The following is a 19,506-nucleotide window of genomic DNA, read 5'->3' on the forward strand; positions in this document are numbered from 1 at the left end:
TCGCCTCGCCGCGCCCCTGTACTCGACCCGCCTCGCCGCTGTACTCGCCTCGCCTCTCCGCTGTACTCGCCTCGCCGCTGTACTCGCCCCGCCTCGCCGCTGTACTCGCCCCGCCTCGCCGCTGTACTCGCCCCGCCTCTCCGCTGTACTCGCCTCGCCGCTGTACTCGACCCACCTCGCCGCTGTACTCGCCCCGCCTCGCCGCTGTACTCGCCCCGCCTCGCCGCTGTACTCGCCCCGCCTCGCCGCTGTACTCCCCCGCCACGCCGCTGTACTCGCCTCGCCGCTGTACTCACCCCGCCTCGCCGCTGTACTCGTCCCGCCTCGCCACTGTACTCCCCCGCCACGCCGCTGTACTCGCCTCGCCGCGCCCCTGTACTCGACCCGCCTCGCCGCTGTACTCGCCTCGCCTCTCCGCTGTACTCGCCTCGCCGCTGTACTCGCCTCGCTGCTGGCCCGGCCTCGCCGCTGTACTCGACCCGCCTCGCCGCTGTACTCGCCTCGCCGCTGTACTCGCCCCGCCTCGCCGCTGTACTCGCCTCGCCGCTGTACTCGCCCCGCCTCGCCGCTGTACTCGCCTCGCCGCTGTACTCGCCCCGCCTCGCCGCTGTACTCGCCTCGCCGCTGTACTCGCCTCGCTGCTGGCCCGGCCTCGCCGCTGTACTCGCCCCGCCTTGCCGCTGTACTCGCCCCGCCTCGCCCCACCTCGCCGCTGTACTCGCCCCGCCTCGCCGCTGTACTCGCCCCGCATCGCCGCTGTACTCGCCCCGCCTTGCCGCTGGCCCCGCCTTGCCGCTGTACTCGCCCCGCGTTGCCGCTGTACTCGCCCCGCTTCGCCGCTGTACTCGCCTCACCGCTGGCCCGGCCTCGCCACTGTACTCGCCTCACCGCTGGCCCGGCCTCGCCACTGTACTCACCCCGACCCGCCGCTGGTCTTGCCTCACCGCTGGCCCGCCCTCGCCGCTGTACTCGCCTCGCCGCTGTACTCGCCCCGGCCTCGCTGCTGTACTCGCCTCGCCGCTGTACTCGCCCCGCCCCGCCGCTGGTCTTGCCTCACCGCTGGCCTGGCCTCGCCGCTGTACTCGCCTCGCCGCTGTACTCGCCCCGGCCTCGCTGCTGTACTCGCCTCGCCGCTGTACTCGCCTCGCCGCTGTACTCGCCCCGCCCCGCCGCTGGTCTTGCCTCGCCGCTGGCCCGGCCTCGCCGCTGTACTCGCCTCGCCGCTGGCCCGGCCTCGCCGCTGTACTCGCCCCGCCCCGCCGCTGGTCTTGCCTTGCCGCTGTACTCGCCCCGCCCCGCCGCTGGTCTTGCCTCGCCGCTGGCCCGGCCTCGCCGCTGTACTCGCCTCGCCGCTGGCCTAGCTCGCCGCTGTACTCGCCTCGCCGCTGGCCTAGCTCGCCGCTGTACTTGCCTCGCCGCTGGTCTCGCCTCGTCGCTAGCCTCACCTCACATCGCCGCTCGCCTGGCCTCGCTTTGTCGTTGACCTGGTCTTACCGTGCCTCTCGCCGCTGGCCTCGCCTCGCCGTTCGCCCGGCCTCGCCTCGCTGTGGAGCGTGAGGGCCGTTGATTTTGAGAGGGGATGTGGGGGGGGGGAGGGGGTTAGGGTGCGGGGGCGTGGGGCAGTGGAGTGGGAGGAGGGATTGGGGGGGTGGAGGAAGGGAGGGGGAGAGTGGGGGTGGGAGGGGAGTGGGGGAGGAGGGGGCGGGGAGTGGATTTGGGGGAAAGGGGGGAGAAGGTGTAGAGGGGAGGTGTGGGGGATAGGGGGAGGGGTGGGGGGGAGTGGGGAGGGGTGGGGAGAGTGGGGCGGGGTGGGGGGGAGTAGGGGGTTTGGGGGGGAGTGGGGGGGAGGGGAGTGGGGAGGGGGGAGGTGGAGGGTTGGGGGGGATATGGACAGTTGTGATTTGCTGTTGAAGACCACTGGAGCAAGTATGTCTTCAATTAAATTAGGTATCTGCAGTTTTTAAAATGAAACTCTTTCTTCATAACTTAGTCATACATTTTATGACCATTGTTCTTTTATTCAATACCAAGAGAATTGGGATGTGTACGGAAAAAGCAAAATAGAAAAAACAAAACAAAACAATTTTTTCTTTGTTGTACAAAGTATTTCTGTTCAATAACCTTTCTATAATAGTAGAATATACTCATGATAGGCCTGACATTGTACATGTAGTCCAAGAACTACAGACTGTTGGAAATAATAGTCGTTTTTCACACGTGAATGTAGCGCAACACGTACGCGCATTTGGCGTGCATACTTTTTTTTTGCTGAAAGGTTGCGTTACGCGCCATATTATGAATATTGATGTAAAATTCTGAATTTTAGACATCAAAATTCTGAATTTGTAAAGTGAAATGTTGGGAGGTGTGCACACGTTTTGTAATATAAGTGTGAGATGCTGCACTTTGGAAGGTCAAATGTAAGGGGAAAATATATAATGAATGGCAAGACCCTGAAAAGCATTAATGCACAGAGGGATCTTGGGGTCCAAGTCCGTCACTCCCTGAAAGTGGCAACACAAGTAGACAGAGTGGTGAAGCAGGCGTGTGGCATGCTTGCTTTCATAGGTTATGGCATTGAGTTGAAGCGTCAGGAAGTCACAATGCTGCTTTATAGGGTTTTTGTTACACCGTTTTTGGAATATCGTGTGCAGTTCCGGTCGCTCCATTACAGGCAGAACGTGGAGCTTTCATAGGGATGCAGAGGAGGTTTACCAGAGTTAATGCCTGGATTACAGGGTATCTGCTACAGGGAGAGGTTGGACAGACTAGTATTGTTTCCTCTGGAACTCTGGAGGTTGTGGGGAGACCTGATAGAAGTACATAAAATTATGAGAGGGTAGAGAGTCAGAATCTTTTCCCCAGGATGGAGAAATCAAATACGCTATAAGGTGAGAGGGTCAAGATTCAAAGGAGATGCACGGGGCATGTTTTTTACACCGACGGTGGTGGGTGCCTGGAACCCACTGCTGGGGGTGGTGGTCGAAGCCAATACGCTGATGACATTTAAGAGATTTTGTATGGGCACATGGATATAGAGGGAGATGGGTCATGTGCAGGTAGATAAGTGATGGTCTTGGCATCATGTTCAACACAGACATTGTGGACCTAAAGGCCTGCTCCAGTGCAGTACTGCTGTATGTTCGGATATTTCAAAAAATGCTGGAGTAACTCAGCAGGTCAGGCAGCATCTCAGGAGAGAAGGAATGGGTGACGTTTCGGGTCGAGACCTAGCAGATGTGGCTGTGGTAGTGAGTCTGGGTCAAGATGTGGTCGTAGAGTATGTTCTAATATGTTTGCTGCTGAAAATGTGTTCTTTAAGAAATCTGTCTTGACATTTCTGTTACTGAATTTATCTTGCAGGAAACTCCAGGAGACTCAGACGTCTTTGGCCTCCAAATTCGAAGAAGCTGATCACAAAGTTCAGGCTTTGCAGTCAGGTAATTGATTGACTTTGATATTGTAGTTTCAGGGCTTCAAGGCCACATTAAAATCTATGTCTACGAATGGTGTTGAGGGAGGAGGTATAAGGAGAGGTGTTGCATATTCTGCGGTTGCAGGGGAAAGTACCTGGAGAGGGGGGTGGTTTGGGTGGGAAGGGATGAGTGAACCAAGGAGTTGCGGGAGGGAGCGGTCTCTTCGGAAGGCGGAAAGGGATGGAGGTGGGAATATGTGATTGGCGGTGGGATCCCATAGGATGTGACGGAGGTGTCGGGTGATGATGTGTTGGATGCGGAGGCTGGTGGGGTGAAAGCTGAGGACCAGGGGAACTCTTTCTTGTTGCATCTGGGGGAGGGGTGCGAGAACAGAATTGTACGACACAGAGGAATCACGAGTGCGGGTCTCATATATGACAGAAGGGGGGAACCCCACGTTCCCTGAAGAATGAGGACATCTCGGATGTCCTAGTTATGGAACACCGCATGCTGGGAGAAGATGTGGTGGAGACAGAGGAATTGATTATGGAACACCTCATCTTGGGCTTGTACATCGGCGAGACCAAACATAGACCTACCTGATGACCATTTTGCTGAATACTTGCTCAGGTCTGTGGGATCTCCTGGTTGCCAACCATTTCAACTTCCCTTTCCATTTCCACGCTAACCTTTCTGTTCTGGAGCTCCTCCATTGCCAGAGAGAGGACATGCACAAATTGGAGAAACAGCACCTCATATTTTGCTTAAACCCAGCGGTCTGAAGAAGGGTCCCGACCCGAAACATCACCCACTCCTCTCCAGAGATGCCGCCTGTCCCGTTGAGTTACTCCAGCTTTTTGTGTCTATCTTCGGTAGAACATTGAATTCTCTAATTTTAAGTAACTGCTACTATCACTTACCTCCCCTACCCCCTTGCTCCCAACCTCCACCCTCGTTGTTTAACCAGTTCCACAGTTCTCCATATTGCATCCATACTGAGATCCCACCTTCCCTAGCTGCAATGGGCACCAATCTGACAGGTCATTTGTTGCTGGCCCTAATTGCCCCATGTCTTTTCTTGCCTCCAGCGCACCACCCCCACCCCGTACTTTCAGTCTGAAGAAGGGTTCCTACCCAAAACGTCACCTGTCTTTTACCTCCAGAGATGCTGCCTGACACGCTTATTTACTCCAGCAATTTGTGCATCTTTGGTGTAAACTAGCATCTGCAGTTCTTTGTTTCTGCTTTATCATATCATATCATATATATACAGCCGGAAACAGGCCTTTTCGGCCCTCCAAGTCCGTGCCGCCCAGTGATCCCCGTACATTAACACTATCCTACACCCGCTAGGGACAATTTTTACATTTACCCAGCCAATTAACCTACATACATGTACGTCTTTGGAGTGTGGGAGGAAACCGAAGATCTCGGAGAAAACCCACGCAGGTCAAGGGGAGAACGTACAAACTCATTACAGTGCAGCACCCGTAGTCAGGATTGAACCTGAGTCTCCGGCGCTGCATTCGCTGTAAAGCAGCAACTCTACCGCTGCCAGAATGCTCCCTGGATTTCATCCACAGGGAGAGGTTGGAAAGACTTGGATTGTTTGCTATGGAAGGTCGGAGGTTGAGGGGATAGAGGTATATAAAATTATGAGGGATATAGATAGGATAGACTGTCAGAACCTTTTTCCCAGGGTGAAAATTTCCAACACTAGAGGACATAGCTATAAGGTGAGAGGGGGGATATTTAATGGCAGGTTTTTTACAGTGGTGGGGGCCTGGGTGGTGGTGGAGGCAGATAGGATAGTGGCATTTAAGAGGCTTTTAGATTGGCACGAGGAAGTGCAGGGAACAGAGGGATATGGATCATGTACAGGCAGATGAGATCAGCTTCACTTGGCATCTCGTTGGGCACAGATACTGTGGGCCAAAAGGGCCGTTCCTCTGCTGTATTGTTCTGCGCTCCATGTTCTATGTTTTCCATGTGGTGATCCCTGCTATTAACTGTTGAACAATTAAATCTGGATTGATCAAAGCTGTTGATTTAATTTTAAAAGCTGTACTTAAATGTCTGCTGGGAGTTAATGTTATGACAGTCATTTTAGTTTTGTTGGTGGATGCCATATACTTCTTGAAATGGATTTAGATTTATTCTTGATATCAAAACGTGATCTCAACTGGTTGCTGGCTGCAAAGTATGAACATGAATTGATGTACCCTATGAATGTCGACCTAGGGTAAAGAGCTCAGTCCATGCATGGCACCATTGGTTTGAGAAATGAGGGGGCAGTATCTTTACGCATTTTGGGGCATTTTCAGGGCCCTTGTTGGACAGATGAGAGTTTCATTAGCTATCTTCTACTTAACAATTGGTGGTGCTGCCGAGACTCCAATAACATTTAGAAGTAGTGAAAAGGACACAAAGTGCTGGAGTAACTCAGCAGGTCACGCAGCATCTCTGGAGAATGTGGATATGTGACGTTTCGGATCGAGACCTTCTTCAGACTGGGAAGAGGAGAACTTCTTCAAGGCAGGCATACCTAGAGGAGATTTTGCAGCGGAGCAGTCCAAATGTTGAAACAAGGAACTGCAAATGCTGGTTGATACACAGCCTGAAGAAGGGTCTCGAGCTGAAATGTCATCTATCCATGTTCTCCAGAGATGCTGCCTGACCTCCAGCACTTTGTGACTTTTCGTGCACTAACCAGCATCCACTGTTCGTTATTTCTACTTTTGAAAGTGGTGTCTAGATTTGCACAAAATCACCAAGACATGGAAAGCTAGAGACCAAGTGTTGATGAATGATATTAGTGTAGATAAGCACATTATGGTCAACATGGATATGCTGGGCTGAAGCCAGGGCCTGTTTCTGTGCTGTATGAAGTAATGCTAGTATTGCAAGACAATTTTCTAAGTCATGTACTTTCCAAACTTGTTAGAACAAAAAATAATGAGCATGGGGAGTATATTCAGCTTTATTTGATAATTTATAAAGCAAAGAAAATTCATTTGAGATTTAGCTCCAAAGTTTAATAAAATAAGCTGTTTATTTTGACTGACAATTTAATTAACAATAGAATTTGATGAGGGCAGTGTGTTTGATGGAGGCTATGTAGATTTGATGATGAGAGTTTGACGGCACTGGGCCTGTACTCGCTGAAGTTTAGAAGGATGATTGAAACTTACCGAATAGTGAAAGGCCTGGATAGAGTGAATGTGGAGAGGATGTTTCCACTAGTGGGAGAGTCTAGGACCTGTCAAAGCCTCAGAATTAAAGGACGTTCCTTTAGGAAGATGAGGAGGAATTTCTTCAGACAGAGGGTGGTGAATTTGTGGAATTATTTGCCACAGAAGGCTGTGGAGGCCAAGTCAATGGATATCAATATCAATGGATATTTTAATAATAATAATAATAATAATATTCATTTATTGTCATTGCAACGAGTACAACGAAATTAAAAAACAGTCAGAGATAGATAGATTCTTGATTAGTACGGGTGTCAAGGGTTGTGAGGAGAAGACAGGAGAATGGGGTTAAGAGGAAGAGATAGATCAGCCATGATTGAATGGTGGAGTAGACTTGATGGGCCGAATGGCCTAATTCTGCTCTTATCACTTACGACCGTATGACCTTATTTATGGCAAAAAAATACACAAATGCTGAAGTAACTCCGTGGGTCAGACAGCATCCCTGGAGAACATGGATAGGTGACGTTTAGGGTCGGGAACCTTCTTCAAAGCAGCATCTACAGTTTCTTGTGTCTAGATTTGTAGCTCGGTGTCAAGAAGCTAACGGGTGACGGTAATCATTAATGGGGCGTTCTAATGATTGGAAAGCTATCAGGGATTATACACATGGTACGGAGCTGAGTTGTTTGTTTTGGGCATTACATATATATTAGTAATTTTGGCTTAATGTAGTGAGCATGATAGATTCATACAAAATACACAGTCACAGAGTAATGAAGTTTGCACATGAACCAAAAATAGTTGGACGGTAATGTGGCAAATGATTTGATCTTGATGTGTGATGTTATTGCATTGAGGGGGTAAGAGAAGGGTATATATTGGAGCTACTGAAAGGTTTGGAGGAACAGCCGAACCTTGTGTGCAGATCCAACACTTAGTTAAACTGTACAAAATTTTGAGTAGCTTAGATTAAACCTTTTCCCTTAACAGAAGTCACAAACCAGGTATAGATTTAATACGATTTAATACGATTGGCAGAAGGATCAGAGGAGAGATTAAAAAAAATAAACAGAGAGTTTTTGTTAGTTTAGTTTGTTGTCACGTATACCGAGATACAGTGAAAATCTTTGTTGCGTGCTAACCAGTCAGCAGAAAGACAATATATGATTACAGTTGAGCCATCCACAGTGTACTGGTACATGATAAAGGGAATAACGTGAATAATAATCAGTGTAAGGTAAAGTTCGATCAAAGACAGTCCAAGGGTCTCCAATTAGGTAGATAGTAGCTCAGAATTGTTCTCTAGTTGTTGGTAGGATGGTTCGGTTGCCTGATGACAGCTGGGAAGAAACTGTTCCTGATTCTGGAGGTGTGCGTTTCATACTTCTTGCCCGCTGGGAGAGGGAAGAAGAGGGAATGACCAGGGTGCGACTTGTCCTTGATTATGTTGCTGGGCTTGCCGAGGCAGCATGAGGTGTAGATGGAGTCAATGGATGGGAGGTTGGTTTGTGCGATGGTCTGGGCTGTGTCCTCAATTCGCTGCAATCTCTTGCGGTCTTGGATGGAGTGTTCCCAAATCATAGATGGACACAAAATGCTGGAGTAACTCTGCGGGTCAGGCAGCATCTCTGGAGAGAAGGAATAGGTGACGTTTCAGGTCGAGACCCTTCTCCAGATTGAGAGTCAGGGGAGGGGGAGATACAGAGATAAGGAAGTGTAAGGTGTGAGAATGAGACATCAAAGGGGGTGGAGATCAAGGAAAATGTAGAATAGATCATTGTTTGCTAGGAGAAGGTAACAACAAAGCAAACAGATAAAATGTAATCGAGGACAGTCAGACTGGTCAGAGAACTGGGCTGGGGGAGGGATGGAGAGAGAGGGAAAGCAAGGGTTATAAAGTTAGAGAAGTCAATATTTATACGTGGGGTGTAAGCTGCCCAAACAAAATATGAGGTGCTGTTCCTCCAATTTGCACCGGGCCTCACTCTGACAATGGAGGTGGCCCAGGACAGAAAGGTCAGTGTGGGAATGGGAGGCGGAGTTAAAGTGTTTAGCAACCGGGAGATCAGGCGGACTGAGCCTCCGTTCAGCGAAACGATCGCCGATCCTGCACTTGGTCTCACCTATATATAGGAGTCCACACCTTGAACAGTGGATACAGTAGATGAGGTTGGAGGAGATGCAAGTGAACCTCTGCCACCTGAAAAGACTGTCAGGGTCCTTGGATGGAGTCGAGGGAGGAGGTAACCATGTGGTGATGCATCCCGATAAAATGCTTTCTAAGTGATGGAAATATGGACGTTGGATTGAAAGGGTGATAGAGGCAGACACCCTCCATGTTTCAGAAGTCCCTTGCTGTGCACTTGAAGAATCATGATCTGTAGGGCTGCTGGCAGAATGTTGGGAAGATGGGATGAAACTGTGGGAAATAATGGGATAAACCTTTGTTTTACCTTGGCACAAAGACGTTTGGACAAACGACTTCCTGTGTCAGGAATTTTCTTTCATTCTACTTTGCTGTTGGATTTTATTTGCTCTTTCAACTACAGACAGTCTTCTCCCTATATTTACTGTGCTTAATTTACTTATTCCTATTACAGAAACACACGGGACACACCTGAGTGTAAATTACTGGATTTATTAAAGATATCATTGCAGAATTCATTGGGAAATGCTCGTTGAACAATTGCCGTCTCTGCTCCTCTTTAAACTATTTTTTTATTTTGCAGCTTTGGAATCGACACAGACTGAGCTTTTTGATTTGAAAACAAAGTATGATGAAGAATCAACCGCCAAGTAAGTTTCCAAAATTACAGACAGCAAGGGGCTGCTGATGTGTGTGCAAGATGGGATAGTGTGTGTGTGTGTGTGTGTGTGTGTGTGTGTGTGTGTATGTGTGTGTGATGGGTGGGATAGTGTGTGTTTGTGTGTGTGTGATGGGTGGGATAGTGTGTGTGTGTGTGTGTGTGTGTGTGTGTGTGTGTATGTGTGATGGGTGGGATAGTGTGTGTGTGATGGGTGGGATAGTGTGTGTGTGAGGGTGGGATAGTGTGTGTGTGTGATGGGTGGGATAGTGTGTGTGTGATGGGTGGGATAGTGTGTGTGTGCTGGTGTGTGTGTGTGATGGGTGGGCTACTGTGTGTGCGGTTGTGTGTGAGATGGGTGGGTTAGTGTGTGTGTGTGCTGGTGTGTGTGTGCGCTGGTGTGTATGTGTGTGATGGGTGGGCTAGTGTGTGTTGGTGTGTGTGCGCACTGGTGTGTGTGTTTAAGATGGGTGGGATCGTGTATCCATGAGGAGCCCCCAGCTCACTCCCACCTAGGGTACAATTAGGCAAACAGTGGATCAAATTACTCTGGCTATTTTTGCTTTTCTTCCTCCAACTGATAAAGCTAGCTTTGTCTTTGACATAATCTTGGTTGGGAAAGTCATTTAAGAAATCTTAGTTTATATACTAATGATATTTTCTGTTTCTGGATTGTTTCTCTGCAAATTTTATGTTTGGTCACTCTTTTTACAAGTGTGCCTCGTTTTTGAAAATTGTCATGAGTTTGTTTATTTTTTGTTGAGTTGCGGTTGTTGTTGTCGAGACCAGTATTTCACTTTCTCAATCTCTGTTGAGGAGATAATGGTGAACTCTTCCTTGATTCTCTGTAGTTTGTCTAGTTTTTAGTGTTGGGTTGAGGGTTCCAGCTCTGGGCTTAACACTAATGACACACAAGAACATATCACCAAGTACTAGCATCCTCGACTTTAAGAAGAATTTGAATTTGGTTATCCATGCAGTGTTTTTGGATGAGGTTGCTTACAAATGTAGACACAATCTGTTAGAGTAACTCAGCGGGTCAGGCAGCATCTCTGGAGAAAAATAATGGATGATGGCTCGGGACCCTTCTTCAGACATGTTCCGACCCGGTTCTTTTTCTCCAGAGATGCAGCCTGACCTGCTGAGTTACTCCAGCATTTTGTGTCTTATCTTCGGTATAAACCAGCATCTGCAGTTCCTTCCTTACATTATTTTTTTACAAATGTGTTATATTAGATGTTAAACAGGATTTCTGGTATTGATTTGGTGCACCCATAAGTAGAGGATAATGTAAAAAATATGTGTAAATGTATTATTGGGATCTGAAGAAGGGTCTCGGCCCGAAACGTCACCCATTCCTTCTCTCCTGAGATGCTGCCTGACCCGCTGAGTTACTCCAGCATTTTGTGATTAAATTGATTTAAAGTTAGCATTTCATTCAGCTTCTGGTTTAGTGGATTATTTTCTGATTGTGTTTTATGCATCTGACAGATAATTTACTTTTCCTTGAAGACTACAAAAGTATTGTTATTGCTGGGCATGTTTTAATGTTGTCCACCATGCTTTGCATACAGTGCAGTGGAACGTATGGCACTTGGCTGTGGGGTGGGTAGGATGTATTTGCAGATCATAGTGGGAGTGGTGTGGTGAGATACATTGCTTGCAGCTGATTCTGTACTATTTCATGGTTTGAGGGAAAAGGTTGGTTTTGATAGCGCATTCCAGTGGAATATTTGAGTGGAATACTTTATTTTGTTATTTCAAGTTCTGGGAGCAGAGGTAGGCCATTCGGTCCATCAAGTCCACCCCACCATTCAATCATGGCTGATCTATATTTCCCTCTCAACCCCATTCTCCTGCCTTCTCCCCATAACCCCTGACAATTTCCATTGGATGGGCTGGTTGCAGTGCTGAAGTCTGGCAACAAGAAGAATGGGCATCTCATGGAATTTGGAAAATCTGACAGGAGATGTATATTTGGGATTTGTGTTCATCGCTATGTTATAAAAGATCTCCAAATTGCAATTCAATTGCAACTTTTTGTCTGATCTTAAACTGCAATCATATTTTAATGATGAATGGTGGTGAATCTGCGGAATTCATTGCCACAGGAGGCCATGGAGGCAAAGTCAATGGATACTTTTAAGGTGGAGATTGACATTCTTGATTTGTACGGGTGTCGGGGGTTATGGGGAGAAGGTAGGAGAATGGGGTTGAGATGGATAGGTAGATCAGCCATGATTGAATGGCAGAGTAGACTTTGGGCCGGCTGAGGACAGCAGATGGTAGCTTGAGGTCTGGATGTTACATCAATACAGACTTCAGGCTTGAGACTTAGACTTTCATGTAAAACCAGCAGCTTGCAACTATACTAAAAAAAGAACTTTAGAGGGAAGTTTCAGATTCAGAGAGTTTCTTTACCAGCTGTTATCAGGCAAATGAACCATCCTCTCTCCAACTAGAGTGCAGTCCTGACCTCCCATCTACCCGATTGGAGACCTTTGAACTATCTTTAATCGGACTTTACTGGACTTTATCGTGCACTCAGTGTTACACCCTTTCTCCTGTATCTCTTCACTGAACGGCTTGATTGTAATCATGTATATTCCTTTCACTGACCCGATAACATGCAATAAAAAAGCTTTTCACTATACCTAGGTACACCTGACAATAACAATCTAAACTAAACTAAGTTTGATCACATTTTGTGAATAATTGTACCTTTTGCATATGTCATTAAATTGAAAAAGTTTTAGTAATTACAAGTTTTGTTACAAACAATACTCAATGATTATGGTTAAGTGTGACAATGTGTGGCAAGGAGTGTGATGATATACAAGATGAATCTTTTCATTCCATTACTATTATCCTCATGGTGCTGCATTGTCCACACTGATTCAACATGATGAATGGTTACTACAAGTAAACAGATTTGAGCTATAGAGCATTATTCAGAGCTACATTAGTGGTATTTTTGGCTTTATTTCCTAAATGTGCCAATACTAAGTGCAAACTGAAATCAATGCCTATAATTACTATTAGTAACTGATGTGCGGTTGCTGTGGTTGTGAAGAAAGGGAGAATATGTTTGAAAACATATGTTGGAAAACTTTACAGAGTAGCATTAGGACAGCTAATTTACAGTGACAAAATCTACTATTTAGAGTTTAGAGATACAGGCCCCATCCCCATACTTAGCACTGTGCTTCACACTAGGGACTGTTTACAGTCCTTACCAAACCTGTATACAGTCCTTACCTACAAACCTGTATGTCTTTAGAGTGTGGGAGGAAACCAGAGCACCAGGAGAAAACCCACTCGGTCATGGGGAGAACGTACAAACTCCATACAGACAGCACCGGTAGTCAGGAACTGCCGTTCTACTCTGAAATTCCACAGCTTTTATACAGATTTCACACTAGGGCATCAGAGATGTCCTCACTTTTCAGGAAACGGGGCTTCCCCTCTTCCATTATAGATGAGGCTCTCACTAGGGTCTCTTCTACATCCCGCAGCTCCGCTCTTGCTCCTCCTCCCCCCATTAGTAACAAGGACAGAATCCCCCTCGTTCTCACCTTCCACCCCACCAGCCAGCGTATCCAACAAATCATCCGCCAACATTTCCATCACCTACAACGGGATCCCACCACTGGCCATATCTTCCCATCCCCTCCCCTTTCTGCGTTCCGCAGAGACCGTTCCCTCCGTAACTCCCTGGTCCACTCGTCCCTTCCTACCCAAACCACCCCATCCCCGGGCACTTTCCCCTGCAACCGCAGGAGATGCAACACCTGTCCTATTACTTCCACCCTCAACTCCATCCAAGGGCCCAAACAGTCTTTCCAGGTGAGACAGAGGTTCACCTGCACCTCCTCCAACCTCATCTATTGCATCCGCTGCTCCAGATGTCAACTTCTTTTAATTGGCGAAACCAAACGCAGGCTTGGCGATCGCTTCGCTCAACACCTGCGCTCAGTCCGCTTTAACCAATCTGATCTCCCGGTGGCTGAGCACTTCAACTCCCCCTCCCATTCTCAGTCTGACCTTTCTGTCATGGGCCTCCTCCAGTGCCATAGTGAGGCCCACCGGAAATTGGAGGAACAGCACCTCATATTTCGCCTGGGCAGCTTACAGCCCAGCAGTATGAACATTGACTTCTCCAACTTTAGATAGTTCCTCTGTCCCTCTCTTCCCTTCCCCCTTCCCAGATCTCCCACTGTCTTCCTGTCTCCACCTATATCCTTCCTTTGTCCCACCCCCCTGACATCAGTCTGAAGAAGGGTCTCGACCCGAAACGTCACCCATTCCTTCTCTCCTGAGATGCTGCCTGACCTGCTGAGTTACTCCAGCATTTTGTGAATAAAAATCTTCGATTTGTACCAGCATCTGCAGTTATTTTCTTACATTAACCCTTGAAAACGTGCGTACTCCCTAATGTCTTATCATCGATCACAATACATTCTCAGAAACAATAATACAAATACAATAACACTAATACAAATAAAACTACATAGAGTCATAGAATGATACAGTGTGGAAACAAGCCCTTAGGCCAAACTTGCCCACACCAGCCAACATGTCCCAGCTACGCAAGTCCCACTTGCTTGCATTTGGTCCGTATCCCTCCTAACCTGTCCTATCCATGAACCTTTCTAACATTTTGTTAAACATTGGGATAGTCCCTGTCTCAACCTCCTCCTCTGGCAGCTTGTTCCATACACCCACTCCCTTTGTGTGAAAAAGTTACCCCTCAGATACCTATGAAATCTTTTCCGCTTCACTTGGAACCCATGTCCTCTGGTCCTCGATTCACCTACTCTCGGCAAGAAACTCTTGCATCTACCCAATCTATTCTTCTCATAATCTTATGCACCTCTATAAGATCACCCCTCATCCTCCTGCACTCCAAGGAATAGAGACCCAGCCTACTCAACCTCTCCCTATAGCTCACACCCTCTAGTCCTGGCAACATCCTCGTAAATCTTCTCTGTACCCCTTCCAGCTTGACAACATCTTTCCTCTAACAAGGTGCCCAGAACTGAACATAATACTCTAAATGCGGCCTCACCAACGTCTTATACAACTGCAATATGACCTCGCCAACTTCTATACTCAATGCTAATGCTATATGCTATTCAATCCTTTATTTACATTCATTTTTAGTAAGGATGACTATCAAGAACCTTGTGCTCCAGGTTATAGCAAGCTGTACGCCAAAGGATGCCCTTCAAGAACCTCTGTCCAGCTATCTTAGCCCCTGTCATACTGAAGCTTCCTCCATACCTGGATCAGAGGACTTCAAATATGGGGAGAGATGAGATAGGCTGGGTTTGTTTTTCCTGGAGCAAAGCACATGAGCTCTTCCCTGGGAAGAATTGGCCGGAGGAAGTAGAAACATAGAAAATAGGTGCAGGAGTAGGCCATTTGGCCCTTCGAGCCAGCACCGCCATTCAATATGATCATGGCTGAGCATCCAAAAGTACCCCGTTCCTGCTTTTTCCCCATATCCCTTGATTCCGTTAGCCGTAGGAGCTATATCTAACTCTCTCTTGAAAACATTCAGTGAATTGGCCTCCACTGCCTTCTGTGGAGTGATGGAGATGGCCACAATAACAATGATTAGTTCAGTTTAGTCTAGAGATACGGCATTGAAACAGAACCTTTGGCCCGAGTCCACACTGACCATCAATCACCCCCATTCACACTAGTTCTATGTCATCCAACTCTTTCATGCACTCCCTACACACCAGGAATAATTTACAGGGGGTCAATTAATCTACAAACTCGCCACATCTTTGGGATGTGGGAGGAAGCCGGAATACCTGGAGGAAATCCCAGACTGTAAACCGTGGCTCTGGCGCTGTGAGGCAGTGGTTCTACCAGCTGCACCACTGCGCCGTGAAATATATAGTGGGACAGGTACATGCGTTTAGAGGATTATGGGTCAAAGGCAGGGAAACGGGTCTCGTGTTTATGGGCATCTTGGGCAGCATCAATGAGTTGGGCCGAAGGGCCTGTTTCCATGCTGTATGACTTTCCGACTCTGTAATCTTGGTACATGAGATTGCAGTGTGGGGTGGTTAAGTGCAGAGTACAGGTAAAATCATCACCTGGGAAGCAATGATGGGATCAGAAAAGCTTTCAGCCTTTGAGAGATGACAGATTTCTGCCCCACTGTGTCGATGGAACTCTCTCATGACTGGGCTGACAACAGGATACCCCTGTGACCCAGATTACTCAGCATCTTTCAATGCCTTCTGACCTGTGCTAGCACTGACTCAGTTGTAGCTCCCTGCTCTCTGACGATGACTTGGATGCCTCTGCATGTTTGAGGAGCAAACAGCACTCTGCTCCTGATTGAGAACAATCGTTTCCCAGGTGGTGTATCTGTTCCTCAATGAGCAGCCTGCCCCAGGGTGACAGCAGCCTGTCGAAGGCAGCCACTCCCTTCTTTCAATCAGCGCTGCACTAATTGCAACTGCTGAAAGTCCACAGAGGAACAAAGACTTTAGTTGACCTGTGCCTACATGGAAAAGGAACCTGGCTCCACTGCTGTGGCGCAGAATCATTCACACTGGCAGAGGCTGTAGCTCACACTCACTGCTCCCCTGTCTCTGCATCGATTCCGCTGTGAATTTGGAGATGGACCTCTCTTACAATCGGCAGATCAATGAGTGGATGGTGGAGGCAGAGATCACCTCAATATTTAGGAAGTGTCATGGGAAAACGTGAATCATAACGGCTATGGACTGGCTGCTGGTAAATGCAATCAGTGTAGATATGTTGTTGATGGTCAGTGTGAACCATGATGGGCCAATAAATCTGGTGACCATGTTCACAAATCATTGCGCCATTAAGATCAAATCTAACCTGCTCCCTTGTGAAGTGCAGTTAGCAGTAATGATCTCAGAGTAATCCAAAAGATGACTAAAATGTTAGCCTGCCCTTGTGGAAAGTGCAAAGCAAAGGAGAGGAATGTGTCCTTAAGCTGCTCAGTTTTGGCTGCTGCCTTTGGTTTAAGGCAGCCAACCTCAGGATGTTTAGTGCAGGAAGGAACTGCAGATGCTGGTTTACACTAAAGATAGATTCCTCTTGGGCAGCTTACAACCCAGAGAGTTGTGAATCGGTGGAATTCTCTTCCACAGAAGGCAGTGGAGACCAATTCACTGGATGTTTTCAAGAGAGTTAGATATAGCTCTTAGGGCTAACGGAATCAAGGGATATGGGGAGAAAGCAGGAACTGGGTACTGATTTTGGATGATCAGCCATGATCATATTGAATGGCAGTGCTGACTCAAAGGGCCGAATGGTCTACTCCTGCTCCTAATTTCTATGTTTCTAACCCAGCGGTATGAATATTAATTTCTATAACTTCCAAGTAACCCTTGCTTTCCCTGTCTCTCTGTCGCTACCCTATCCTAGTTCTCCGACTAGTTTTACGGTCCTCCTGATTTAATATTACTGATTGTATGCCGTTTTCTCACTTTCCCCTCAGCTAACAAGGAACCATTCTACATTTCCTTTTTCACCATCTGCTTTGACCTATCATTTTCACACCTTACCCTTCCATATCTCTAGTCTTCCTCTCCCCTGATTCTCAGTCTGAAGAAGGGTCTCGACCCGAAATGTCACCTATTCCTTCTCTCCAGAGATGCTGCCTGTCCCGTTAAGTTACTCCAGCATTTTGTGTCTATCTCAGGATATTTATATCTGCCTCAGATTATATCTGCAAATTCACTACAGATATGTGGATTATAGGGTCAAAGAAAATGGAAAAAGCCTTACTTTTATTGGTATCCTCTTTAATTTAGAAGAGGATGTGTTTAAGGTATGCTGTGAAGACAGTGAACAAATCTACAGCCTCATAGAACTGTGCAGCACAGAAGCGGGGCAACAGTTTCCAGGTTAACCTTGAAGTTAAGCCATTTAGCAATGAAATTAGGATAGCTTTTACCCTGCAGAATTTAATTCTGAAACTTCCTCCCCAAAAATAGTATAGGTGAAGGGTCAATTTGTTTATTCAATGGGAAATGTTATTGACCAAAGCTTTGATGAGATAATGATCAAAAATGGTGAAATGGGCCTGATAAGTTCATAAGTTATTGGAGCAGAATTAGGCTATTTGGCCCATCAGGGCTACTTCACCATTCAATCATGGCTGATTTATCTTCCCCTCTTAACCCCATTCTCCTGCCTTCTCCCCATAACCCCTGACACCCGTACTAATCAAGAATCTGCCAATGTTCACCTTAAAACGACCTATTGACTTGCCCTCCACAGCTGTCTATGGCTTATGAATTCCACAGATTCGCCACCCTCTGACTAAAGAAGTTCCTCCTCATCTCCTTCCTAAAGGAATGTCATTTTATTCTGAGGCTATGACCTGGTCCTAGACTCTCCCACTAGTGGAAACATCCTCTCCACATTCACTCTAACCAGATGTAATTGAAAGGAACAGGATTGAGGGTAGATCGATGTTGTACAGTTTATTCCAACATTTCAGTTCCAGGCAGTAACACAGATATTTCCACAGACTGTCAAAAACTAGATAGGTAAATTGGATAAGAGGTATTGTACTCATGGGTGGTCTGAATGGTTGGTTTTCACAGAGTTTCAGCTCACCGTTATATAGCTACTGCTTGAAAATGTTGTGAATAGAAGATGAAACAAAATGTGTTCTCTCGGTTTGCTTTCAGACTCAGGCTGCAGCATCTGTTTCTTTTCCACATATATAAACATTGCTGCTGATTTATAGTCCCCAAAGGGAGTGCAGAATGGGTCTGTGCTCAGTGGCTGTGTTCAGAAATATCCTGCAGTCAGAGTGATGAAACCATTTTGATCCCATTGCATGGAGAACATTTGTGTTCTGTTTTGAGTGTGTGATTGGATTAGCACTTCACAAAGCTCCTATTACAACTGAATGACACTAATTAAAAACAAAGCTGTTTTCCCCATACGGCACTAAGTAACTCAGTTGCTGAAGTGCCATGTTCACAATGATATGTACTGTTAGAATATGAATTCTGGATACAAACCAGCACAACTCCAGAGCCCGCCAGCAATGGGTCGTATTGCAGTTCAGCTGCACAAACCTTGCATATAATTCCGCTTCCCCTGATAGTCTTGGCTTACTGTGCTCCACAGTCATTTAGCAGTGCAGGTGGTAACTAGACAACGTCTGGGGCTTTGGATGTTAGCACTTTTACTTATTCACAATAACAACTTAAATTTCACCTGGCATCCTGCGCTGCAGGCTGATTAGTGACTTTATTATAAACTAAAAGAAAACGCCAAATCTCAGGGGTGACAGAGAGATAATGGTGGGTGGGTGAAATCTTAACTTGTTACTGTAATGTATTATCCATAAAGAGTTTCTTTTTGAAGGATTCATTTTTGGCAATCAGGTTGCAAGGCAAGGCACCATCTTGACAATGGCAATCGTGAACGTATAAATCTCGTTTAATGTTATGGCTTGAAAGATGCTTTGTCAGTATATGGTATGAGACAGGATTCTTATTACCCTGAGAGCAAACCGACACAAAAAATATACAGAATTTTGAGGGGAAGATAAATCCTTGATGTAACTTATAGTTTTTTTCAACATTCTGAGAAAGTGAAAGGAGGAGTTTGAAGGAGTAGTCAGCATGAAATGCAGAGTGTCTGGGTATAAATTATATTCCCCTTAATTCTCTGTGGTGAGTTCTCAGTCCCAACTGAGGTGGTTTGATTATGGAACCTATTTTTAAGATGTTACTGTAAAATTAGTTATTAGTTTTAAGAATGGAGTCAAACATCTATACTTACACCTCGTAAAACCTCTAAAAGCTTGCTAATGTTCAGCACTGGATTGAATGCACAAAAGCTTCTTCAAGAGTAGGTTAGGTTATATAATCCTGGCATTGTTCCAGGCATTCCTTTCTTCGCAATCAACTATTGGGGCTGCACGGTGGTGCAGTGGCAGAGTTGCTGCCTGACACTGCTTACCTCGCCGGAGGCCCGGGTTCCATCCCAACTAAGGGTGTTGTCTGTACGGAATTTGTACGTTCTCTCCGTGACCGTGGGTTTTCTCCGAGATCTTCGGTTGTGGGAGGT

At 46.7% G+C, this 19,506-nt stretch overlaps 1 protein-coding gene across 4 annotated transcripts in view; it reads left to right on the forward strand.

Moving 5' to 3' along the window:
- The window catches only part of cux1b (cut-like homeobox 1b), a 477,189-nt gene that overhangs the window by 171,060 nt on the left and 286,623 nt on the right, over positions 1-19,506 (forward strand). For all 4 annotated transcript variants that reach the window (XM_078422720.1, XM_078422717.1, XM_078422719.1 and 1 more), the window contains exons 7-8: positions 3,364-3,440; positions 9,340-9,406. In XM_078422720.1, coding sequence (XP_078278846.1) covers positions 3,364-3,440; positions 9,340-9,406 — 144 coding nt within the window. The remainder of the gene's footprint in view (positions 1-3,363; positions 3,441-9,339; positions 9,407-19,506) is intronic.

The sequence above is a fragment of the Rhinoraja longicauda genome, chromosome 26, assembly GCF_053455715.1.
Source record: "Rhinoraja longicauda isolate Sanriku21f chromosome 26, sRhiLon1.1, whole genome shotgun sequence".
NCBI classification, from domain to species: domain Eukaryota; kingdom Metazoa; phylum Chordata; class Chondrichthyes; order Rajiformes; family Arhynchobatidae; genus Rhinoraja; species Rhinoraja longicauda.